At 43.8% G+C, this 25,841-nt stretch overlaps 1 protein-coding gene across 3 annotated transcripts; it reads right to left on the bottom strand.

Moving 5' to 3' along the window:
• Positions 1–262: 262 nt before the first annotated feature.
• SEH1L (SEH1 like nucleoporin) lies at positions 263–25,240 on the bottom strand. 3 transcript variants are annotated; one of them, XM_084780302.1, is made up of 9 exons: positions 24,218–25,240; positions 17,933–17,983; positions 14,704–14,850; positions 12,750–12,961; positions 11,228–11,326; positions 8,474–8,614; positions 7,289–7,446; positions 4,469–4,619; positions 263–765 (listed from the first exon to the last, which is right to left on the bottom strand). In XM_084780302.1, exons 1-9 carry the CDS (start codon positions 24,326–24,328, stop codon positions 642–644), a joined length of 1,194 nt encoding a protein of 397 aa, XP_084636428.1. In that variant the 5' UTR covers positions 24,329–25,240; the 3' UTR covers positions 263–641. The 3 variants fall into 3 exon arrangements, with proteins under 3 accessions (XP_084636428.1, XP_084636427.1, XP_084636429.1); XM_084780301.1 differs by having other exon boundaries at positions 263–1,041; positions 24,218–25,239; XM_084780303.1 differs by lacking the exon at positions 263–765 and adding an exon at positions 1,563–2,591 and having other exon boundaries at positions 24,218–25,237.
• Positions 25,241–25,841: the final 601 nt, after the last annotated feature.

The following is a 25,841-nucleotide window of genomic DNA, read 5'->3' on the forward strand; positions in this document are numbered from 1 at the left end:
TGTGGTGGTGCAAGCCTGTAATCCCTCTACTTGGAAGGTAGAGGTACATATGTCAGAAGTTCCAGGCCAGCCTACACAAACTGTCTCAAAACACAAAACACAAATACATGTGGTTTTCATAAGACAACAGATTCATCTTGGGGGGCAGAGGCAGGTGGATCACTGTGCGTTCAATGCCAGCCTGGTCTACAAAGCAAGTCCAGGACAGCCAAGGCTACCTAGAGAAACCCTGTCTTGGAGAAAAGAAAAAAAAGACAACAGATTCATATCTTTTAAAATATTTTTATTAAATAACCTACTTGGAGAATAATTACAAAAACTTTAAGCAGTAATTCCAAGTAGTGAAAGGCATTTTCCTTTAAAAAAAAAAAAAAAGACAAAAATATCCTTATGAATTGCTGCTTTATACACAGGAAATCATTTATTTTACAGTCATTTGTAACATTAGCCTATAAAATTCAAAATGTTTCTTAATGTCTGAAATACAGAGTGAAGTCCACAATGATATGCTTTCATATGAAGCTTTCTATCAACAGGCAAAACTGAACTCTATGATTACAAGTCCATACAGAATTTACAAGACAGGCACTTTGAGTCAGATACTGGGACTTTTTCACAGTTCATGTTGCTCTTTCTGAAGCTCATCTCATCAAAGATAACCAACTAGTGCAGCCCAGGTTTCCTGGTGCAGAAGTACAAATAGGTTTGGTTCCAAACACTTCAGTTGTAATACATGCAAGACATGCCCTAAATAAGAAGGATCTTCTGAAAGAAAATGAAGAAAACAAAAGAGCAGCCTGGAATAAAAGCATTTACAAGCATTTGAATAAGGCCTTTAAATCAGTATTTTAAACCCCTTCATTCTCAGGTAAGGGATTAAGAGGCCGAGAGAGGTATCCTCTGCGAGGGTGAGGATACTGGAGATTGGCAGTGTCAGCATCGCAAGAGTGCTCTACCAGAGGAGCAGGAGGAGGAAGGAGCTGGGCACAACTGGACCATCTTGATCCAGCCCGTGGGGAATCCAGAGGGGGAAAGAAATACCTGAAATAATGAAGACAGGAACAAAACAACAAAAACAACAAGGGGAGAGGAGGGAGAGGGAAAACAGAAGAAAAAGAGAATAGCAGTAAATACAAAGAGAACCAAAGAAGAGAAAACATGCTGGAAGAAAACAAAAAACCAAAAACAAAGCTTGTATACTCATGCCAGAACCAATAGAACATAACAGTACAAATCAAGACTCATTTGAATCAAAGTTGCTTAAGCAAATATGAAAGTTTGAAAAAATACAATCTGCTAACGTAAATGCCAAAAGAAAATTATCAGTACATTACAAAGACATTAATTTTATAAATTTAAAGTACTGTCTAATCTCACTTGATTCTGTTATTTACAAATCTATTCTGCTATTCAATTTAAGCTACGCTGCATTTGCTGCAGGAGCAGGCACACATTCTTTAGTGTACATGATACTGAAAACCAATTCAAATACACTCACACAATAAAGTTGAATACTGCAACATGCTTTTGAAAAATACAATCATTGGACAGTCAGTTTCCTGCAGAAAACTTAGAACAGCTACAGAATTTGGTGCATAAAAAGGCTCAAAGAATTACGGCCTATTAATTCTACCATCTTATAACTTACCCGTAATATGTATGCAGTTAAGTAAATTAAAAGGTGTATAACTTTGTCAAAGTCAAGAGTTTCAGAAGACAGGAAGTCATTGAAACAACACATTAAAAATCCTGAGACATGGAATGGAATTTCAGTTGCATGCACATTTTCAGCAAAAAAGTCAACTCTTGTTTCCAAGTTGTCTTAAAGGAAACCAAGTCGTACAGAATCACACCATAAGCACTCATGTGCATATTAGACACGGCCATCTCTTTAATTAAAGAGTATGAGATGAAAATTTAAAAGTGCTTCTACCATTTCACTACCAAATAAAACTGTAGCAAATGCTAATGTGCTGCTTGGCTACAAACCAGTTATCTCAACTCCAGTGCTAGCTCAGACCTGCTCCTTTCCTAGTATTTTTAATTACAAGAAAAACCAGTTGTGTGGATAATATCACCTATAAAGCAATTCTACAAAAGGTAAACAAATTAGCACTCAAAACAATCTTTATGAAAAATATTTATTTGCTTTTCAAATTAAAATTATAAAAAAACTCATCATTTTAGCCTACTGTTTAGAAAATAAAAAACATATCCCTATATTCTCCAAATGGAATAAAACTGCATTTTCCCTCCACCCAACTGTTTGAGGGTAGTAGCAATCTTTTCAGTTTTTAAACCCAAGTTAGTCTCCAGAACATTTCAAAAAAATTGTTTTGGTGATGATGTCTCAACAAAAAGCCTTTCCATTTATAGTGTCAGTAAACTGACTAGTACAAAAACTTATATACACTGTAATTTTAAAGGCCTTTTGAACTGTATTTAGTAGTGAGCAGGCTGCTGGTGCATCTTGGGAGAGATCAAACGGCGCTGGGGAGGGGGGAAAGGAGTTCGATTTCCATTCCTGTGTGCATGCAACAAGCAGCAAAACAGCAAAGTTACTCCAGCTAGCTTGTACTCAGCTGTGCTTTCTGTTAAAGGACATAATACAAATGGAAAAGGGAAAATGCATCACAGATCTAACATAGATGGTAATTGGCACAATAAGAAAACAGATCAAACCATCAAAGCTATTTACAGAAGAAAGCAAAACAGTACAAAAACAGTATCCTAAAATTAGTCTTTTAAAAATCAACTCTAGTATGTTTTCCTCATAAAATAATTTGCTCTCCTCCAATGCAACTGGAAACTGTTTCTATAGTTGCAAATACTTAAAACCTCAAAGTCAAATAGCAAGATTTCTTTAAAAAAAAATATAATACTATCAAAACAACTAAGAAAATTAAAAATATAATTTCTTCTGTTTGGGATGACAATAGGATAACCACAGGGCAGCTTTAAAGTTGGACTTTGAAGTTCCCCAAACTCTATTCCAAATTAGGCCCCAAAGACAAGTTTTTAAAAATTATACTGCCGGGCCTGATGGCACATGCCTTTAATTGCAGCACTCAGCAGTCAAAGGCAGGCAGAACTCTGAGTTCAAGGCCAGACTTGTCCTCAAAGCAAGTCCATGACAGTCAAAGCCAGGGCTCTATTAAACAGAGAAACCCCATCTCCAAAAAAATAATAAATTACATGTTTAAAATGTAAATATTTAAGCTGGGTGGTGGTGGCGCACGTGTTTAGTCCCAGCACTTGGGAGGCAGAAGCAGGCGGATCTCTGTGAGTTCGAGGCCAGCCTGGACTACAGAGCTAGTTCCAGGACAGCCAGAGCTATTATACAGAGAAACACTGTCTCCGAAAAAAACAAAACAAAAACAAAATGTATATATTTTTAAAATTGACTTTAAATTATCTCAATTTTTGTTTTAAATGTATACAGATCTCATATTTTTTCATTTCCTTATTATAAGCATTAAAGAAAAATCATTTCACTCACTGTTCTTAAAGCTCTAGTTATGTACTTTATTTAAAACGTCAATGTGGGGCTGGAGAGATGGCTCAGAGGTTAAACGCACTGGCTGCTCTTCCAGAGGTCCTGAGTTCAATTCCCAGCAACCACAGGATGGCTCACAATCATCTATAATGTGATCTGGTGCCCTCTTCTGGCCTGCAGCTGTACATGAAGCACACATTCAGCAGAGCAATATATAAATAATAAAATAAAAATCTTTTTTAAAAAATATACATAAAGCCGGGCGTGGTGGCGCACGCCTTTAATCCCAGCACTCGGGAGGCAGAGGCAGGCGGATCGCTGTGAGTTCAAGGCCAGCCTGGTCTACAAAGTGAGTCCAGACAGCCAAGGCTACACAGAGAAACCCTGTCTCAAAAAACCAAAAAATAAAAAATAAAAAATATACACATATATATATATTATAAAATAAAACTTCAATGTGACCTGATGCAAAACCAGGCACTAAAAAAAAGAATGTTTATCTAAGAGTCAACCCTATTAAACCATATCTTCTCCTCTCCCTTCTGTAGAAAAGAACACAGAATTGTAAGCTATTAACACTTTACCTGAACTTCAGAATATAGTTCAATGGACTTACTAACTGTCCATACTATAACCAAGTAAACCACTAAATACAGGGTAAGTGTCACAATTATTAGTGAATTACTTTATTCCATCTTAAAAGTCATCTGTCAGTAAGGCTACCAGGAGGTGGCTCAGCAAAATTAGGAGCACTGGCTGCTCTTGCAGATGATTTGGTTTGATTCCAGCACCCTAGTGTTGGCTCACATGCATGCGTAACCCCAGTTCCAGAGCACTGGCCCTTTGGCCTCCACAAACACTACACACACTGTCATATACCAACAGGCAAAATACCCATACATATAAAGTAAAAAGTGTGCCGGGGATACAGGTGGGGGTGGGGTCTCTACTTTTTCCACGAGAAGAGCCTACCTGCCAGCAGAAGTTCCATTTAATGAGTTTTGAAGATTGGGAATATTTGAGCTTAGTGAAGGATTTGAGTTTCCCAGCTGAGAACTGCCATTTACTGGGCTCCCATTACCTTTCAAAATACCAGTACACTTCCAATTGTCCATGTAATTAGCTGAAAGAAAAGCAGCCAAATATATTAATATGACTAATCCCTATGCATAATACACATATGTGCACTCTTCTCCTAAAACTACAGAAAATGAAACAAACATGGGCTGGGTGGTTTTTGTTTCGTGGTTGGTTGGGGGTTTTCTGGTTTTTTGAGACAGGGTTTCTCTGTTATCTTGGCTGTCCTGAACTTGCTTTATAGACCAGGCTGACCTCAAACTCACAGTGATCATCTGACTCTTCCTCCCAAGTGCTGGGATTACAGGCATGCTCCACCACGCCCAGCTTTGGGCTACATTTTTAAATATTTGTGTGTATAATGTATGCCTGTACTCACATTCAGGTACACATACATGTGTGTACATACATGCATGTGGAAGCTAGTACTCACACTCAAATGATATGCATGTGTGCTCTGGCTGTCCTGGACTCACTTTGTCCAGGCTGGCCTTGAACTCCCAGCAAGTGCTGGGATTAAAGGCATGTGACACCACGCCCAGCCACGAATTTAGTTTTTACAGCTAGCACTTTACCAACTGAGCTATCTCCACAGCTGCAGCAAGCTACACTCACTTCCAGGTAAGCACTAAGGACAATGCTGTTCATGAGCATTGCTCTGGTGCGCTCTGTCATTAAGCAAGATGTTCTGCCAAGTACACACTCAGGGTCCTCAAATTATCAGAAAAAGTACACTGTGGCCTCAAGGCCGAGTCAACTGAAATTATACCTCCTTTTCTGTGAGAATGTCCACATTATCTCCTGAGACAGACTTTCTGCTTTGCTCCCCACGCCTGAGATGCATATAAACTGAACTGGTGGATAAGCTGAGGCATTGCGTGGTATTGACTGCAGGCGGTCCGGAGTCTATTCTGTGTTTCCGACTACTTCTTGCCTCAGTTTCTTATTTCTGTTCTTTTATTTCTCAATCCTCACTCCCTGGTCTAGGACCTGTGCAATATTGTCCAGAGAGGGCTCTGGCACGAAACACATTAAAGTTTCCAAAGAATTACTAATCTAAATCTCCTACTTTGAGGAAGAAGGACAGTTCTGCGTCTGAGGCCAACCTTGGGCTGCACAGTGAGATGTAGACCAGCCTAAGCTACAGAGTAAGATCATGTCTCAAAAACAAGGAATTACTAGTGTGAAAACATTAAAGCTTTTACCATCTATTCCCGTTCCTTGCAAGACAACTAACAGAGACAATTCTTTAATCTACAAGACCATGAAGTTACTATCTGGGCAGAGGGAATAATTCACTCAATAAAATGTTTGCCTTGCAGCAGTGTGGACCTGAGGCTGAGCAGCAGACCACACCAGGTGCTCTGGTGATCCCTGCAGTGGTGTGTCAGGATAGACAAATCCCTGGAGCTCAACAGCTGGCCAGCCTAGCCTACTTACCAGGCAAGAGACCTTATCTCAAACCAAAAAGTGAGTCATACCTGAAGAACAATACCCCAGTTGACCTCTGACCTCCACAGACCCAAGCTACTATCAAAACAAAATCTTTAAAAGAACAAACCCAAAGTCTTCTTACAATGACTCTAAATAGGGATTGGAGCTGTCTTCTTGGCTATGCAAATACACATTATGTGGGTACCATGAATCAACTGGATTTAGAGAAGCAGACAGAAGAGGACAAAGAAGTCCTATGGTATACATCTAAGACTGAAGATGGGAGGCCATCAAGGCTTAGCCTAACTGCATTTTATGAAGTAAGACTTGTTAGAGCAAGTGACCAAGTGCAGTTCTAAAGCTGATACTCAGAATGGAATGGGCCCTTCTGATGCTACAGAAACCAAAGTCACTGTCAACTGATGACACCAAGTTCCCTCAGTGTGGCACAACAAGAACCTCAGAATCAGAATCCCAGTACTCTTGAATTTGAAGAAAAAGAAAAGACAATGGATTTAAAGTCTGTGAGTGAGCTGGGCGTGGCAGCGCACACATTTAATCCCAGCACTCAGGAGGCAGAGGCAGGCGGATCGCTGTGAGTTTGAGGCCAGCCTGGTCTACAAAGCAAGTCCAGGACAGCCAATGCTACAGAGAGAAAGATTGAAGATTGTCTTGAAGAACCAAAATAAAAAATAAAAAAATAAAAATAAAGTCTATGAGTGAGTGAGTGAGTGAGTGAGTGAGTGTGTGTTCGGGTATAGGAGTGCCACAGCACGCTTGCAGAGGTTAACTTCAGCTGCCAGCCCCTATCTTCTACTTGTTTATAATAGGACTGTTTGTTTTGTTTGTTTCTTCATTGTGCTGCATTTGATTTACCAGGTTAAGGACCCTGAGTCTCTTAGGATTCACCTGTCTCTGGCCCCCAGTTCCCTAAAGGAACACTGGGACTGCAGACATTCAAACTCAGGTCCTCACTCATGTGAGGCAAACACTTTTACTAAAGACCACCAGAAGCCTCAACTGGGTTTATAAAACAGTTACACAGGTTAGCTTTTCCTGGAGATACTCCATGTTCTAATTAGTTTTAAAACTGGCTTTCTTCCACTTAGAAATAAAGCAATTCAATTGGCCTTTAGCTTCCATGAACTAGGTAATCTGATGTTTCAAAACACTACAAATATAAGACAATTATTTAAGGCAGTATTTGAGAATACATTTCAGAGTTTATACTTTAAGAGAAAAGTAAATATAAGTAACAACTGTCCTCTGTTAAACGCTTACCTTTCCACAACCTCACACACCCGTCATCTCCTGAAGATGCGAGGACTGTTCCTGTTATGTTCCAACTCACTCTCCAGACCTGAGAATTATGATTATCAAACTGAGCCACAATATGGATTTCGAATTTTGTTGGACCACTGGAAGAAGTAAGTTCTTTCCTACAAAAAGATTTACAAAGCTTTCAAGAAAGTGTCTTGAGAGATACACACACTCTCACATAAACACACATTAAAAAATACAGGCTGGGCCGGGCGTGGTGGTGCACGCCTTTAATCCCAGCACTTGGGAGGCAGAGGTAGGCGGATCACTGTGTGTTCGAAGCCAGCCTGGTCTACAAAGTGAGTCCAGGATGGCCAAGGCTACACAGAGAGACCCTGTCTCAAAAAACCAAAAAAAAAAAAAAAAAAATACAGGCTGGGAGTAATCCCGGCACTGGGGAGGCAGAGGCATGCAGGTCTCTCTGAGTTCAAGGCCAACCTGGTCTACAAAGCGAGTCCAGGACAGCCAAGGCTACACAGAGAAACCCTGTACAGAGAAAGAAAGAAAGAAAGAAAGAGAGAGAGGGAGGGAGGGAGAGAGAGAGAAAAGAAACACAAAAAAGCCAGGCATGGTGTCGCATGCCTTTAATCCCAGCACTTGGGAGGCAGAAGCAGGTGGATGGCTGTGAGTTCAAGGCCAGCCTGGTTTACAAAGAGTCCAGGACAGCCAGGGCTCTATGTAACAGAAACCCTGTCTTGTGGGGTGGGTGGGAGAAAAGAAAAACAAATAGCCTCCACCCCTAACTCCTACCACCCAGCCCTTGAGCGACACAAGGGTCACTTTCATTTAACTTCTCCAAAAGCTGCACTTATTTCACCCATAGATGATATGCAATGAACTCTTTCTCTTTTTCTTTTTCTTTTTTTTGGGGGAGGGGGAGGGGGGAGAAACAAATGAGTACCATTATTCAAAAAAAAAAAAAAAAACAAGGTTCAGAATCCAACATAACAATTTTAGAAAACAGAATGGAAGAAATTACAGAAACAAGAAAAGGAACTGAAACAATTCAAACTAAATCCTCACTCCAAAAAGTCACATGAAATGTTCACTGTCCAATTATCAGATCTGTACCTTTACTATTCTCTACAAAGAAAGATATGCAGAAGGAAAGAGTATTTTCAAATTCCTGATTTTTGTACAACTCACCTCACAGGTTTTAATGTGAAAATTCTTACATCTTTGGTTGCTATTGCCAGGATATGGAAAGATCTTCCCAAATTCGGAGCAAATGCAATATCATGGACAGGATCCGTGACTGTCATGAGAGTCTCAGCTTTTGCATATTTCCTAATTCAAAGAAAGATTAAAATTTCAGAAATAAAACTTACAAAACTAGGGGCTGGCTAGGCAGTGGTGACCCATACCTTTAATCCCAGCACTCAAGAGGCAGAGGCAGGCAGATCGCAGTAAATTCAAGGTCAGCCTAATCTACAAAGAGAGTCCAGGACAGCCAGGGCTACACAGGAAAACCCTATAAAGCCAAAATCGAAAGGGAAAAAAGCCAGGCGTGTTGGCGCACGCCTTTAATCCCAGAACTCGGGAGGCAGAGGCAGGCAATCGCTGTGAGTTCAAGGCCAGCCTGGTCTACAAAGCGAGTCCAGAACAGCCAAGGCTACACAGAGAAACCCTGCCTCAAAAAAAAAAAAAAAAAAAAAAGCAAAAATAAAGGTGCTGGCCAGGCGGTGTGGTGCGCAACTTTAATACCAGCACTTGAGAGGCAGAGGCAGGCGGATCGAGGACAGCCTGGTCTACAAAGGAGTCCAGGACAGCCAGGGCTACGTGGAGAAACCCTGTCTTGAGGAAAAAGACACAAAAAAACAACCCACAGATTTTAATAAAAATTATCTACAGCATTTCTTATCTAGAGTAGCCAAATGACAGCCTTAGTGAAACTTTCCTTGCAGAGAAAGGGGACAGCTGTCATGCCTGGTGTGGGGGTACACATGTAATCCTGGTGTTCGGGAGAAGCAGGGGAGCAGAATCACAGTACCTATAAAGCCTGCCTGGTCTGCAGACTGAATTCCAGGCCAACCACAGACTCCCGAGTGAAGATGTCAAAATAGACGGGGGAACAGGGTGGCTTAAAAAAACTGTTTCGGGCATGGAGAGATGGCTCAGCAGTTAAGAGCACTGGCTGCTCTTCCAGAGGTCCTGAGTTCAACTCCCAGCACCCACATGGTGGCTCACAACCATCTGTAATGGGATCTGATGCCCTCTTCTGGTATTTGTGAAGACAGAACACTCATGTACTTAAAAATACACAAATAAATAAATCTTAAAAAAAAAACTGTTTTCTAGTTCCGACTCTTCATATTGACCTTAGGTTTGACCACAGATTGGTGGTTTGTTCATTTATAAAACAATGTTAATATCAAAGCGTTTACCCTGCTTATTATACTCAGACTTCATAACCACCTATTTACATGTATATTTGCCTCTATTATCTTGCTGTCTTCTCCCTTTTTCACTGTCCCTACTTTATCCCAAAGTCGCTGTAACCTCCCGCTAAGATTCCCTTCTAAAGTGTGTATCTCATCCATAGTTTCCTACCACCCAGTCCTGTCCTCACATTCCCAGGAGCAGAAGGATGACACTGTAGCAATGGCACAGGTTTCAGTCTTGCTATCCGTCACATACCATTTGCCGGTTCCTTTCCAACCGCAGTGGTGGCTGCGTCCAGTTCCCAGGTCTTACGAGATATAGTCCTCTTCACACCCAAGGCTTTCTACCCTCCATCTAGGTAACTTCCACTCCCCGTCGGTAGGTCCTCCTCCAAGTGAACATTCCCAGCCTAACCCTCAGACCAGGTTTCCCCAGGTAGAAAACTCTTCAACATCCTGGTTCTTCTAGTTCAGAAAGTTTATGATCCATACTGAGATATGAGTCTCCTCTTCACAAACTGGGTGCCTGCCGTAAGCACCAGCTATTCAGAAGGCTAACTGGAAAGATCCATTCAACTCTCCTTCAAAACCAACCTGGGTAATATGACTCCATCCCAAAAGCAGTGACAAGGCTAGTGACGGCTCAGCAGTTTAGGGTACTTCTGCTCCTGCAGAAGACATGAGCTCTGTTCCCAGCACCCATATGGTCACTCCCAACCATCTCTACAAATGCAATTCCAGAGCATCCAACGCCCTTCTAGACCTTTGACCAGGTATGCAAAAGGTACACAGACAAAAATGTGGGCAAAACACTCAGAAATAAATCTTCTCTTAAAAAGCAAAAACATGGGGTAGAGAGATGGCTCAGAGGTTAAGAGCACTGGCTGTTCTTCCAAAGGTCCAGAGTTCAATCCCCAGCACCCACACGGTGGCTCACAACCATCTGTAATGAGATGGTTGCTAGGGACTGAACTCATGACCTCTGTAAGAACAGTCAGTGCTCTTTTATTTCTTTTTTTTTTATGTATTTATTTATTATGTATATAATGTTCTGCCTGCATGTATACCTGCAGGCAAGAAGAGGGCACCAGATCTCATTATAGATGGTTGTAAGCTATCATGTGGTTGCTGGGAGTTGAACTCAGGACCTTTGGAAGAGCAGCCAGTGCTTTCAACCTCTGAGCCATCTCTCCAGCCCAGTTTTTTTTTTTCCCCAAGACAGGGTTTCTCTGTTTAGCCTTGGCTGTCCTACACTCACTTTGTAGACCAGGCTGGCCTCAAACTGTTATCTGCCTGTCTCTGCTTCTGCCTCCCAAGTGCTGGGATTAAAAGTGCCACCACCACACCTGGCAATGAGTCTTAAAAAAAAAAAAAAAAGCAAAAACATAACATAACAAAACAAAGCAAAGGGGGCAAAAGCCAGTAAATATATAATGAAGGAAAAACAGTATAGGTAATAAAAAACCAAAGAAAATTTAGAACTTAAACAATTTTAAATTTTGAACAAAGCACTACTGACCTGGTGTTTTCGTTGTATTCAAATATCTGAACCTTGGCCATTACATTTGGACTGCTGTCATCGCTTCCCACGGCTATCATGGGGGAATGAGCACGAGAGCTAGAAATGGAAGGAAAGTACTTCATGTAATACAGTTAAACTACTGAAAAAAACAGAATTTTAAAACTGGAATCAAGGAGAGAACCTACAAGTCAGCCTGTCCTGTCCTTATTCTCACTTCTGGATGTCTACTGTAGGACCTGCCGCACTCCATGTGCACCTGAGCAGGACGTGCCGTACCCCATGTGCACCTGAGCAGGACCTGCAGCACCCCATGTGCACCTGAGCAGGACCTGCAGCACCCCATGTGCACCTGAGCAGGACCTGCAGCACCCCATGTGCACCTGAGCAGGACCTGCAGCACCCCATGTGCACCTGAGCAGGACCTGCAGCACTCCATGTGCACCTGAGCAGGACCTGCAGCACTCCATGTGCACCTGAGCAGGACCTGCAGCACTCCATGTGCACCTGAGCAGGACCTGCAGCACTCCATGTGCACCTGAGCAGGACCTGCAGCACTCCATGTGCACCTGAGCAGGACCTGCAGCACCCCATGTGCACCTGAGCAGGACCTGCAGCACCCCATGTGCACCTGAGCAGGACCTGCAGCACCCCATGTGCACCTGAGCAGGACCTGCAGCACTCCATGTGCACCTGAGAGCCTCACACACAACCCCTCAGGAATGCTTCACTACATTTTCATGGCTTAAATAGGAGCGCTTCTTCCAAAAGAGGGCACTCAAATGACTGACCTTTGACAACTGCCACCAGTACACATAAATTTAAAACCAAAGTTATTGCTGGGTGTGGTAGCGTACACCTTTATTCCCAGCACTCGGGAGGCAGAGGCAGGTGGATCGCTGTGAGTTCCAGGCCAGCCTGGTCTACAAATCAAGTCCAGGACAGCCAAGGCTACACAGGGAAACCCTGTCTCAAAAAACAAAACTTACCAACATAACAACTATAAACATAAGCACAAGCCGGGCATGGTGGCACATGCCTTTGTAAAGTTGTACGCATGTCTGGCTGTGCCATGTCTTCTTGTGTTAGTGTGTATCTGGTTATTTTTCCATGGATCTGTCTCATAAAAAAATTTTTTTTTTCATTTTTGGTTTTTCGAGACAGGGTCTCAGTGTAGCGTTGGCTGTCAGGAACTTAACTTTGTAGACCAGGCTGTCCTCAAACTCAGAGATCTGCCTGCCTCTGCCTCCCTGAATGCTGAGATTACAGGCATGCGCCACCACGATGGATTTCTAATTTATTTTTACATGCACAGAAAATGCTCCAAAAGCTCTCACCAAACTATTAATAATGGGTGGGTTCCTCTGTGGGGTAAAAATGAAGACAAGATACATGCCAAGATAGGAAAAGGCAAACTTCTAGATATTACCTATTTACAAAAAGCATCTGAGAAATTAAACCTACAGACTCTTAGCTTGAGAAATCAGTTGCCTGCTTCAGTAGAACTGTTAAGTGAACTTACCTGGAAGGGTTCCAAGAAATACAGCTGCAGCACAGCTTACATGAGATCTCGTGCTGTAGAGACCACTGGCTGAGATTCATAACATCTGGGGCCTCGTATATTCTTACTATACCATCTGCTGAGCAGGTTGCTAACATCAGACCCATATGTTTGGGAGCAAACTTCACATCAGTAACAGATGTTCTGCTATCCACTAGAGTTGTCCTCTTCACCTGGAAATACATATACATACATACATATATATATGATTTAAATCATAGACAAAAAGAAAATACAACAGGGCTAGAGAGACGGATTAGAGGTTAAGAGCATTGCCTGCTCTTCCAAAGGTCCTGAGTTCAATCCCAGCAGCCTCATAGTGGCTCATAGCCATCTAAAATGAGAGCTGGTACCATCTTCTGGCATGCAGGTATACATGCAGGCAGAACACTGTATACATAATTAATTAATTAAATATTTTAAAAAGAAAACGTAACAGGTCTGAAGAATGAATGTTTTAGATTCACACAGACATACTAGGTTTGGTCTCTCTGGTTCTTTTTTTTTTTTGGTTTTTCAAGAGAGGATCTGTTAGCCTTGGCTGTCCTAGACTTGCTTTGTTGACTAGGCTGGCCTCAAACTCACAGCGATCCACCTGCCTCTTCCTGTGCTGGGATTAAAGGTGTGCACAACCACGCCTGGCTACACTCTTGGTCTTTTCCAATAAAGCACTTTGCATATATAACAATTACTAAAAAAAAAAAAAAAAAAAAAAAAAAAAAAATTTAATGAAGCCGAGTGCAGTGGCGCAAGCCTGTAATCCCAGCAGAGGCAGAGGCAGGCAGATCTCTGAGTTCGAAGCCAGCCTGGTCTACAAAGCAGGTCCAGGACAGCCAGGGCTACACAGAAAAACCCTGTCTCAATAAAAAAAAGTTAGTACTCTTGCTAAACAGACTGGTCCCACACAGCTCTGTCACACAAAGCATGCTGCAAGCAATAAATCAAACAAACTAAGACCTTTTCTGATAGTGAACATAGGTAAAGGAATAGACTGCATCACAAACAATACAGAAGAAGAGCTGCAGACTAGATTCCCTTACAGCAGAACCAGGAGGCACTGCACTCATCCTTTTCCAGCTTTGAGGTTTATACTGCATGTCATTATTAAGAAAAAATAATTTATTTTTTTGTTGTTTTTCTCTTTCTTTTTTTTATTTTTTGTTTTTGTTTGTTTGTTTTTTGTTTTTGTTTTTCAAGACAAGAGTTTCTCTGTGTATCCTTGACTGTCCTGGATTCACTTTGTAGACCAGGCTGGCCTTGGAACTCACAGAGATTCACCTGCCTCTGCCTTGAGTGCTGTGATTAAAGGTGTGCGCCACCACTGCCCGGCAGGAAAATAATTTAAAGAAAAATAAAATACTTTATATGACAAACTTCAGTGAAAGTAATTCTATACATTTTTTTAAATTTTGTGGGTGTGAGTACCTTACCTGCATATATAAATATATATATTACATGCATGCCTGGTGCCACAGATCCCCTGGAACGGGAGTTGCAGACAGCTGTGGGCTGCCATGTGGGTGCTGGGAATTGAACCCAGGTCCTCTAGAGGAGCAGCCTGCGCTCCTAACCACTAAGCCATTTCTCTAGCCCCAGTTGGGGGTGGGGGGTGGGGCGTGTTTTGTTTTTTGTTTTTCTGAGGCAAGGTTTCTCTGTGTAGCCCCGGCTGTCCAGGACTCTCTTTGTAGACCAAGCTGGCCTCGAATTCAGTGATCAGCCTGCCTCTACAAGTCACAAATCTAAGATCATATAGTAACTATGTATAAAACCATGTAAAATACAAAAATATACAAAACGGGGTGCAAAGCCAATCCTCTGGGTTCAACCCCGGAACAATAGCAGGCCTGAGTACCATTACAAACCAACTAAAAGTGAAATGAACAGGAGCAAAGGAATGAGGAAGTCAGTGTCTCACCCAGTGACTCTGGCCTCGAAGTTTATCATTTGATTCTCCTACTATCTCTTCCCATACAGCTGCCGTGCGGTCAAAAGAACAGGAAGCCAACACTTGTCCAAATTCAGGATGAGCCCATGTCACACGCCATACAGATCCACTGTGTGTCTGGGGAATTTAAAAAATAAAACTTCACACAGAGTTTTACTTGAGAAAATAATAGAACACAAGTAGTTTTACTTCAGTAAGGTGAGAAAAATACCAATTTAGCATTTAAATAAAAAGTTAATTTCTAAAAACTTACAAACTTTTGGAAGATATCTAGGATTGTGGACTTTCTGGAACTGTTATTCTTTTAAAATTATTTTTTCATTTTATTGGGGGGGGGAGTTTGAGACAGGGTTTCTCTGTGTAACAGTCCTGGCTGTCCTGGAACTCTCTTTGTAGACCAGGCTGGCCTTGAACTCAGAGACCGCCTGCCTCTGCTTCTCCCTTCACACACAGCATTTTATGTGGTTCCAAACTTGGGTCCTCACAATTGCACAGTCAGCACTTTACTCAGTGAGCCACCTCTCCTGCCTTCTGTCTTCATGTGCACAACAGAATAACGGCATGCTGATACACACCTGTGGTCCCAGCAAGTGAGAAGCTGAGGCCGAAGTGCTAGTGCAAGTTCAACAGCAGCCTGGGCTGCTGAGAAAGACCCTGTCTCAACCAAATGGGGCCTGTGGAACATTAGTTAGTCCAATGTTTGCAAGCATGAGCTCTTTGACCCAGAGCCATAAAGTGTGTGGAGACATTACTCCATCTGTCCCCACCATAGACCCAAAGCAAGAATGATTGGCTAGTTAGCTTAACCAATTGTATACTGAAACTGTAAGCCTGTTACATTTAGTTAATTAGTTTCAGGATTTTGCTATAATGGCAGAAAGCAAACAACATTTCTAACCCTGAAAAACTAGAAGCAATACATATGTCTATCAGCAAGAGAATGGATAAACAAAATATGGCTGGCCTACACATTACATTAAAATTTTTTCTTTAATGCTGAGTGTGGTGGCACATGTCTTTAATAGCAGCACTCTCCTAGGGAGAATCCAAACAGAATTCTATCCAAGTCTAGCTGAGTGGAGCAGTGACTTCACTGCTGACAGGTCACTTGCAGGAATATGACTGAAAGGCTTACTACTGGAGAATGGGTTAGCACCAGGTCCCACCTCAGTCTGGCTGACGGATGAATCACAGAAGCTGCCCCTGAGCCTGCCACCCTCAGTCAACCTCCCACCTTGTATATATGGTAACACCTAAAACCACAGGCAGCTAGAGCAGAAAGGAAGGTGACTAGAACCTCAAAGGAGACCTGCAGACTCTTCCCGATTGGGAAGTCTTTCTAAAAAAGAATGTTAGCAGCTCAGATGTAGTGTAATTAGCAGAGTGAGCCAGCACTGTGCTGTCTACTCATTCCCTTACTATGACTACAGGGCCAGGATATTCTGGAGGTTACCAGGCAACTCAGCTTTATGATGGTAGTAGTCATGTGAGGCAAGGAGAAACTAGCACTGCTACAACACATAGTTTCATAACAAATACTCAGAAACTGCTTTTACTACAAATTGTTGACTCTTCACAGGTCCACAAGGTACCTAAACACAGGATTAAAACTGGCATCTCGGGCTGGAGAGACGGCTCAGAGGTTAAGAGCATTGTCTGTTCTTCCAAAGGTCCTGAGTTTAATTCCCAGCAACTGCATGGTGGCTCACAACCATCTATAATGAGATCTGATGCCCTCTTCTGGCATGCAGGCATCTCTGCCTTCATTTGTATAGGTCAAACTACTGTTCTACATAGGCATGCTAATCACTTTAATGAGTATCCTCTAACCCAATTCATCCCCCTTGCAAGGCTGAAGTCATGGGGGAAAAAAATCACTGTTCTCACTAACCCTGTAGTCACCTTGGGATATGAGAAGAATCAACCATTACAAGACAGACCACCCCTAGCTAAAGGGCACTCAGTTATCAGTAAGTGCATGGCTACACCCACATCAGAGGTAAACACTCTGTGAGGACTAGATTGAGGAGAAATCAGATTGATCCTCAAGCAATGACAGCCGTAAGAACCTCTTTAGACCAACTTACAGAACTAGGGGTGAGACAATGATTAAACCTAAAACTCATGTTAGTACATGAAAGTCATAGTTGGGGCCACCTAGCTACAAACCCTGTGACCTACGAGTGACCCATCTGCAAGATATATTAGAGCACAGATGCTAGGGGAAAACACCAACCACATTCTGATTGGATATAAAGCCCACTCCATGAGATAGAATTCATATCTAACACTGCTAAAATGGCAAAAAACCCACAACTAAATAGGTCACTTGCTACTATTATACTGATACAGGAACATAGTAAGATTACTCCTCGTGACAGACTGCTAAACCCATAGATCAGTCCCTTGTTCAACCCACATCAGAGAAGCCTCTTCCTGCAGAGAGCTACAAGTGGACAATATAAACAGTGACACACTTTGGAGCACACAATCCTAAATAGGATTTTTTTCATCAATACCCTCCCGATAAAGGCTAAGAGATCAATGCAGAAGACAAGGCAGAAAAAGCCAGAGGTGATGGACAACACTAAGGAAACAGTGTCTTCCAGTTCAACAGGACCTATGTACATACAAACTCAGACTACGGAAGCATGTACAGGTTCAAGCCAGAGAGGGCCCAGGGCCAAAGAGAGCATTGGACACAGGATCCGACCCCTAGCCAAGATGCTATCTTCACTTGATACCTGCTGGCCCAGCTTTGTAGGGGTTTTTAATGGTTTTTGTTTGAGAGAGAAAAAACAAAGTTGGGTAGGCCATGAGTAAAAAAGGGGGGGGGACTATGAAATATGCTGAAATCCTAGTAGTAGTTACTTGAGAATGCTACAAAAATACTATTTTTTCCACTCTTTGTGGTTTTGTTTTGAGATAGGGTCTTGCTCTGTAATCCAGGCCGGCATTAACTCATGGCAATCTCCTCTCAAAGCACTGGGTCCCATACCTGGCCATACCTACACATTTTCTTATTATCAAAATTACTATTATTTCAATAATAAAACAATAATTTTAAAGACTAGAACAATCTTTCCAGGAAAAGAACACTGTACAGTTTTATTATTTTCTCAAAGCTGAACATCAAGTCATTAATACTAAAACAGCAAGCATTTCAATTTTCTCAAACCATGCACAAATAAAAACTAACCTTCCAGCTAGCAGTACAATGCCAATCTCCGCTTTCACTTTTATCCCAGACCTATAAGAAAACAAAAGGAAAATGAGTACAAAGCAAGGAAAACCTCAACTGCACACAAGGAAGCACTGGCCAAGCCACCAATGTACTGAACCTCATCTACAGTGTGGGCCAGGCACTAACAGTCAGCGTCAACTCTGTGTCCTCACCTCTTTCTGTTTGTTTTGATGCTGTCAGCCAGGGCTGGCGGTGTTCTGAAAACTATGCCCAGGGTCTTGTGCCTGCTGAGACAGCACTGAGCACTACCCCAATTATGTATGCTCTATGAAGTAACCTTTACTACTGAAACATTGTTCCTTGCAGTTTTGGATTTTTTTGTAACATTTTTTGGTTTTTCAAGACAGGGTTTCAGCCAGGCTTAGTAGCGCTCCCCTTTAATACCAACACTAGGGAGGCAGAGGCAGGTGGATCTCTGTGAGTTCGAGGCCAGCTTGGTCTACAAAGCGAGTCTAAGACAGTCATGGCTACACAGGGAAACCCTGTCTCAAAAACCCAAAAAAAAGAAAAGAAAAGAAAAAAAAAATCAAGACAGGGTTTCTCCCCCAGGGTGTTGTTGGCCTATGCCTTTAATCCCAGCACTTGAGAAGCAGAAACAGGGGCCAGCCTGGTCTACAGAGAGTGTCCAGGACAGCCAGGGCTCTGTATAACAGAAAAACTCTGTCTCAAAAAACAGGAAGAAAGAGAGAAAGAGAGAAAGAGAGAAAGAAAGAGAGAGAGAGACAGAAAGACAGAAAGAAAGAAAGAAAGAAAGAAAGAAAGAAAGAAAGCAAGCGAGCCAGGCATGGTGGTGCACTCCTTTAACCCCAGCACTCAGGAGGCAGAAGCAGGTGGATCGCAGTGAGTTTTCAGGCCAGCATGGTCTACAAAGTCAGTCTAGGACAGCCCAAGACTACACAGAGAAACCCTGTCTCAGAAAAACAAAACAAAACAAAAACAAAGAAAAAGAAAAAGGAAGAAAGGAAGGAAAGAAAAGAAAAGCACAGCATGGTGGAGCCAGCCATGGTGGCACAGCCCTTTAATCTCAACTCTTGGGAGGCAGAGGCTAGTGTGGCCTACATAATGAGTTCCAGACCAATAGTTGGCGGGGTGGGGCACAGTTGGTATTCACTTTGAGGTAACAAATAAATTGTAATATGGAGGTAAAATAAAATAAAATAAATACCAATCAGTACAGGAGAGCTGGCTCAGCAGGTAAGTGCACTGGCTGCTCCCCACGGGACCCAAGTTTAATTCTCAGCATCTTACACCCTCTTCTGACCTCTGGAGTCAGTAGTACACAGATAGTATATGTAAAGGGATGATCCATTCATATAAAATAATTATTAAAATTAATTAAATAAGAGAAATGATCAGCTGTATGTGAGTAAGCTGTAAGTAAAATATTCAATAAGCCTCTCCCCACCAAAAAACTACCAAAAAAGTTCCAGCTTAATCTATCAAAGTTGTACTAATGACTGGGGATGTTCTGTTGCCTAGCACCCAGGAGGCCCTTAGTTCAACCCCTACTATCACGAAGAAAAAGTAATCTGCCAGGCCTGGTGCTGTATACATGTAATCCCAGCTACCCAGGAGGCTGAAGGGTGAAAGGCACCAGCACAAGCCAGCCTGGAAACTTGGGGAGACCGTGTATTTAAAAATATATATATATAAAATGAATGACACAGCTCAACAGGAAAGCTACTGCCAGGCCAGAGCCATGTGCCAGGAGGCTTGGGCTCTGTTAACACCCATTACCACACACACCACCAACCTGAGCCATGACGCTATCAAATCACTACTTGCATGACGTGAAACAGTACAGACTGGGCCAGGGATATAGCTTGCATATGAGACCCTGAATCTAAGCCCTAGCAAGAAGAAAAAGGTAAAAGAGGGGCAGGGGTGGGGGACTCTTTGAGAATGCTTATCACAATGTTTCAAAATATTTACTGATTTGCCTTTTGGAATTAGCCTTAAGAAATCATCCAAAGCATGTAAAATACTAAATAGTGGCTTTTTCACTGACTATCACAACCTACAAGCTTTGGAATGAGCTAAAAGATCTGGTAGCAAGTGGGCAATGGCCTGAGTCCAGCTGACTCATGTAGCAGACATCAGTTAAGCCTTTAAGAGTGCAATTTACTAAGATAAGGAAGCAATATTGGGAGAAAAAGCAATTTGCATGCAAAGCTTTCATGTATATACACTAACAACATAATCAGTGAGGGCCTGAAGAGATCAACCAGCACTTAGAACACTTACAGCTCCTGCACAGGACCCCAGCTCAGCTCTCAGCACACACTTATGCTGTGGCCCACACGTGCCAGCAACTCCAATTCTAAGAGACCAACTCCTTCTGACCTCATGGAGGTACACACCCATGTGCATATAAAATTAATGAAACTACGTAGTCAGCCCTGATACTCAGCTAGCCCACAAGGAACCTGTGTTGACAAAATTATTTTTCCTTTCTTTGTTTTTGGGAGGAGGTGTCGGTTTTTTGGTTTGTTTGGTCAAGACAGGGTCTCACTATGTAGCCCTGGCTGTCCTGAAACTCACCTTGTAGACCAGAGATCTACCTGCCTCTGTCTCCCTGACTGCTGGGATTGAATGTGTGCTGCCACCCCACAGCCTTTTGTTTTTCTTTTTTTTTTTAAAAGAATTATTATTTATTTCTTATCATGTATACAGTGCTCTGCCTGCATGTACACCTGCAGGCCAGAAGAGGGCATCAGATCACATTATATAGATGGTTGTGAGCCACCCATGTGGTTGCTGGGAATTGAACTCAGGACCTCTGGAGGAGCAGTCGGGGCCCTTAACCTCTGAGCCATCTCTCCAGCCCTTGTTTTCCTTTTTAAGACAGGATCTCTCTACACAGGCCTGGCTGTTCTGGAACTCCATCTTTAGACAAGGCTGGCTGGTGGTGATGCAGGCCTTTAATCCCAGCACTTGGGAGTTCCAGGCCAATTTGGTCTTCACAGTGAGTTCCAAGACAGCCTGAACTATAATGTAGTCTTGAAAAATAAAAAAGATAAAGCCGGGCGTGGTGGCGCACGCCTTTAACCCCAGCACTCGGGAGGCAGAGGCAGGCGGATCACTGTGAGTTCGAGGCCAGCCTGGTCTACAAAGTGAGTCCAGGACAGCCAAGGCTACACAGAGAGACCCTGTCTCGAAAAACCAAAAAGAAAAAAAAGAAAAAAGAAAAATAAAAAAGAGGCTGGGCGTGGTGGCACACTCCTTTAATTCCAGCACTTGGGAGCAGAGGCAGGTAGACTGCTGAGTTGAGGCCAGCCTGGTCTAAGGTAAGTCCCGGACAGCCAAGGCTACACAAGACTACAAAAGAAAGAAAAAAAAGAAAAAGAAAAATATAAAAGAGGAAAAGAAAGTACTCTGGAACAAAGCTGACATAAAGCCAAAAAATAACAAACATAAATAATAATCCCAGCACTGGGGAGGCAGAGGCAGGCAGAGCGCTGTGAGTTCGAGGCCAGCCTGGTCTACAAGGGAGTCCAGGACAGCCAAGGCTACACAGAGAAACCCTGTCTCAAAAAACCATAAGTAAGTAAAAAGTAATGGTGCATATTAATTTATTATATTATTCAGTTTTTTTCTAGGGAAAAAACACATTCCCAGACAGAAGGAAACCACCTCTAACTAGGGGCACTTGGCATTTATTAAATCTATTTTAAAAGTCATATTAGGGGGCTGGAGAGATGGCTCATAAGTTAGAGCACTGGCTGTTCTTCCAAAGGTCCTGAGTTCAATTCTCAGGAACCACATGGTGGCTCACAACCATCTATAATGAGATCTCATGCCCTCTTCTATACTGCAGGTGTACACTGCAGGCAGAGCATTGTATTCATAATAATAAATACACTTTAAAAAAGAAAAAAGCATGAAAAAAATCATCATTAGGTTGGGTGGTGGCATATGTCTTTAATCCCAAGCACTCGGATCTTTGTGACTTCGAGGACAGCCAAGTCTACAAAATGAGCTCCAGGACAGCCGAGGCTTCACAGAGAAAGCCTGTCTCGTCTCGAAAAACCAAATATAAGCCGGGCGGTGATGGCGCACTTGGGAGGCAGAGGCAGGCGGATCGCTGTGAGTTCGAGGCCAGCCGGGTCTTGCCCCTGGTAACCGGGCATGGTGGCGTACACCTTTAATCCTAGCACTTGGGAGGTAGAGGCAGAGACAGGCAGATTGCTGTGAGTTCGAAGCCAGCCTGGTCTACAAAGCAAGTCCAGAACAGCCAAGGCTACACAGAGAGACCCTGTCTCAGAGAGAAAAAAAAATGCCCCGGAGATAGGAGCTAGATAGACAGCTCAGTGGTTAAGAGCACTGACTGCTCTTGCAGAGGTCCTGAGTTCAATTCCTGCAACCACATGGTGACTCACAACCATCTATAATGAGATCTGGTGCCCTCTTCTGCAGACAAAGCACTCATATGCAATAAATAAAATTTAAAAATAAAAATTTTAAAAATGCCTGGGATAAACCAGGTATAGTGGGTGCAGGCCTGTATTCTCAGCAGAGGCAGGCGGATTGCTGTGACTTTAAGGCCAGCCTGGTCTATAGAGTCCAGGACAGCCAAGGCTACACAGAGGAACCCTGTTTCCAAAAACAAAAATAAATGTCTGAGATTCATAGTACAATCCTGCATTTGAAAAAAAAAAAAGGCAAAAACACTAGGGGGTGGGTCAATCTGTCAATCTGTCTGACAGCATGACTGCAGCTGCAACTGATGACCTCCTGAAGGCTGCCTACACTCTACTGTCCCCACCTGGTGACCTAGCAAGGACTGCTAGAGCAGGTACTAGAAGGTTCACGGCGGGGACTGGGTTCAAAGACCCCTTCTCTGGATGTTTGAGTAGGGTGCTCACCTCCCTAAGTACATCAGCGGGAGGTCACTGTCCCATCCCCTTCCACAGCGTGGGCAGAAGTGGTAACACAATCATCAGCAGAGACGCGGGGTGACTACAGCAGACGTAGCACAGACGAACAGTCTAGCGACCAGGTGAAAGCCACAAGGCAGTCTGGTGCCCTGACAGCTGGCGCAAGGCCTTCACTGATTGTCGTGGTAGCGCATATACACTTAGGCCCTGCATGCAGAATTGCTTTCTCTCCCAATATTGCTACATTATCTTGGTAAATATCATTCCTTGTTTTGCTTTTTTGTTTGTTTGTTTTGCTTTTATTTTTCGAGACAGGGTTTCTCTGTGTAGCCTTGGCTGTCCTAGACTCACTTCGTAGACCAGGCTGGCCTCGAACTCACAGCGATGCGCCACCACCCCCACCCCCACCCCCCGCTGTAGATATCATTCTTAAAGGCTTAACTGATGTCTGCTGCTTGAATCAGCTAGACTCTTTGGCCAAAAGCTCAGTCATTGAGAGCTTCGGCTGCTTTTCCAGAGGACCCGTACTCCCAACAAGATGGTTTACAACCTAAGTCCAAGAGATCGGACGCCCTCTTCCGACTTGCACAGACAGACACCAGGCGGTACACACAGATACATGCAGACAGAACACTCACACAAATAAAATTCTTTAAAATTGAGGGGTTCGGGGTGTAGAGCGGTGCCTGGCGGCGCACATCTTTAATCACACCACACCCCCAGCAGACAGAACTCAGACCTTGACTCCAATAACTAATGCATAGTAGCATATTTACGGACACTTGTTATAGCTCTCTTCAGAGACCACCTGAATACAAACAAAAATTAAAAACTAATTTTTCAGCTCTGTTGGCGTTTGTGCAGGAGTTCACACGTGTATCCCCAGCATGGCTGAAGCTGAGACTTGGAGGACAACAAGCCAGTGCTAGAGTCTGAGGCAGTCTCAGAAACCAAATACATGTATGGAACTGGCTTGTATTTTTCCCCTTTATGGGAATCCCACGTGTCCCGGGCGACGCCCACAGCGCTGAGACACACACACCACGGGAAGCCCTCGGTGAGCACGAGCGCCCTAGGACCACAGCCGCGGCCCACTCCGACCCACTCCGGAAGCCCGGCACGAGCGTGCGCTCAGCACCCCGAGGCCAGGAGCCGTCCCGCGCAGGCGCGGCAGAAAAAAGAGCACCGCGAGCGCGGGAGGCCGTGACCCCACAATCCGCCGACGGGGAGGGCTCTCGCCGCTTCCGGCGCCGCGGCGTCCGTGGCCGCGGGTCGCGTGCGCCTCGATCCGGACTGGTCCCTCCCACGCCGCCTCCCTCCCCTCCGTGCGGGAGCCCCGGGCAGCCGGGCGTGCCGCGCGCACCTTGACGCTCTGGTCGCTGGAGCAGGTGGCCATCCGGCGCCCGTGGAAGTCGAAAGACACATCGTGGATGAGGTCCTTGTGGTCCGCCGCGATGCTGCGCGCCACAAACATGGCCGCCGCCGCCGCCGTCTGCCCGGCCCGCCTCCGAGAGGGCGGCGGTGAGGCCCGCAGCCCCTGGACCGCCGCGGAGGCGCGTACGGCACGTCGGCCCGCGTCGCCCCGGCGCGTCACGCCCCGAGGGACACGCCCAGCGGGGGCGGAGCCTGGGCCCAAACCCAGCCGCCCTGCAGCGGACCGGGAAGCTGAGACTCCCGAGGATGGAAAAGTGAAAGCGCCTTCCCGCGTCAGCCTCGGGCGGGTGTGTCCGTAAACACGTGACTGGTGCACCTCCCCACCCCTGCAGATTTGAACGGCAGGCACTACCGGGAGAGACGGACACGCCCAAAGCCTCCGAAGTTCCCGCTCAGCGCCGCCTTAAGGAAGGAGTTGAGACCCGGCGTGATGGCGCATGCCTTTAATCCCAGCACTCGGGAGGCAGAGTGCAGGCCAATCGCTGTGAGTTCGAGGCCAGCCTGTTATACAAAGCCAATCCAGGACAGCTACACAGAGAAACCCTGTCTCGAAAAAACAAAAACAGAAAAACAAAAAGGAAGGAGGAGTGAAGGAAGGATCTGAAGCAATGGTCGGTGCTGAAAAATGACAAGTAGAACAGGTCAGCAAAACCAGAATGAAAAAAGTTCTAGAAAGTCATTTGGAGGAACCGCAAGCCCCAAAATGGTGTTCAATATTTGCTTGCGTGCAGCCAGTCTTTAATGGAGAAGTAAGTGAAATAAACAAAAATACCCTGCGGAGAGAAGCCTGTGACGGAAGGTGCTCAAATCAGGAGACTCAGTCAACTCTAGGAAGTTGCAGAACAGTCTACTAAGGTATTAGCTGTGGGTTTGTTATTCTAACTTTCAAGGGATCCATTGTCTCCGTTTGGCTTCAGTGGGCACCAGGATGCACATAGTGCACAAATACACAGGTGAAACATGCATACACATAAAAACAATTTTTTAAAAATAAATTTGTTTAAAGTTGTACTTGTTTTTGTTGGTTTTGGGTTTTTATTTGGTTGGTTTTCTGGGTTTGTTTTGTTTTTTGTTTTGTTTGTCTTTTGTGAGGTCTTTTTTTTTTAGGGGAGCTGGATTTTCAAGACGGTTTTTTTGTAATAACCCTGCTTGTCCTGGAATTCACTCTGTAGATCAGGCTGGCCACAAGAACTCTTGAGATCTGCCTGCCTCTGCCTCCCAAATGATGGGATTAAAGGGGTGCACCACCATGCCTGGCTGGTTCTATGTTTCTAAAGACCATTGGTAGTTCTGTTTTCTATTTTACTTTCAGGAGCCCCAACACCCCCCCCACACACACACACACCTTTTGCTCAAGTTTGCTTTAAGAGGATGTGTGCCACCACACCTAGCTCTCTTTAGTTTCTATATATTTGGTACCTTCAGATATTCTGCTTTTTTTCTTTCTTTCTTCCTTTTTTTTTTTTTGGTTCAGAGGGTGGGGTGGAGAGGCAGGCAGGTTCTTTTCTTTTAAAAACCAACCATTTCACCAAGATGTTTGAAGTTGCCAACAG

This window comes from Acomys minous (genome assembly GCF_964271855.1).
Source record: "Acomys minous genome assembly, chromosome: 4".
NCBI lineage: Eukaryota > Metazoa > Chordata > Mammalia > Rodentia > Muridae > Acomys > Acomys minous.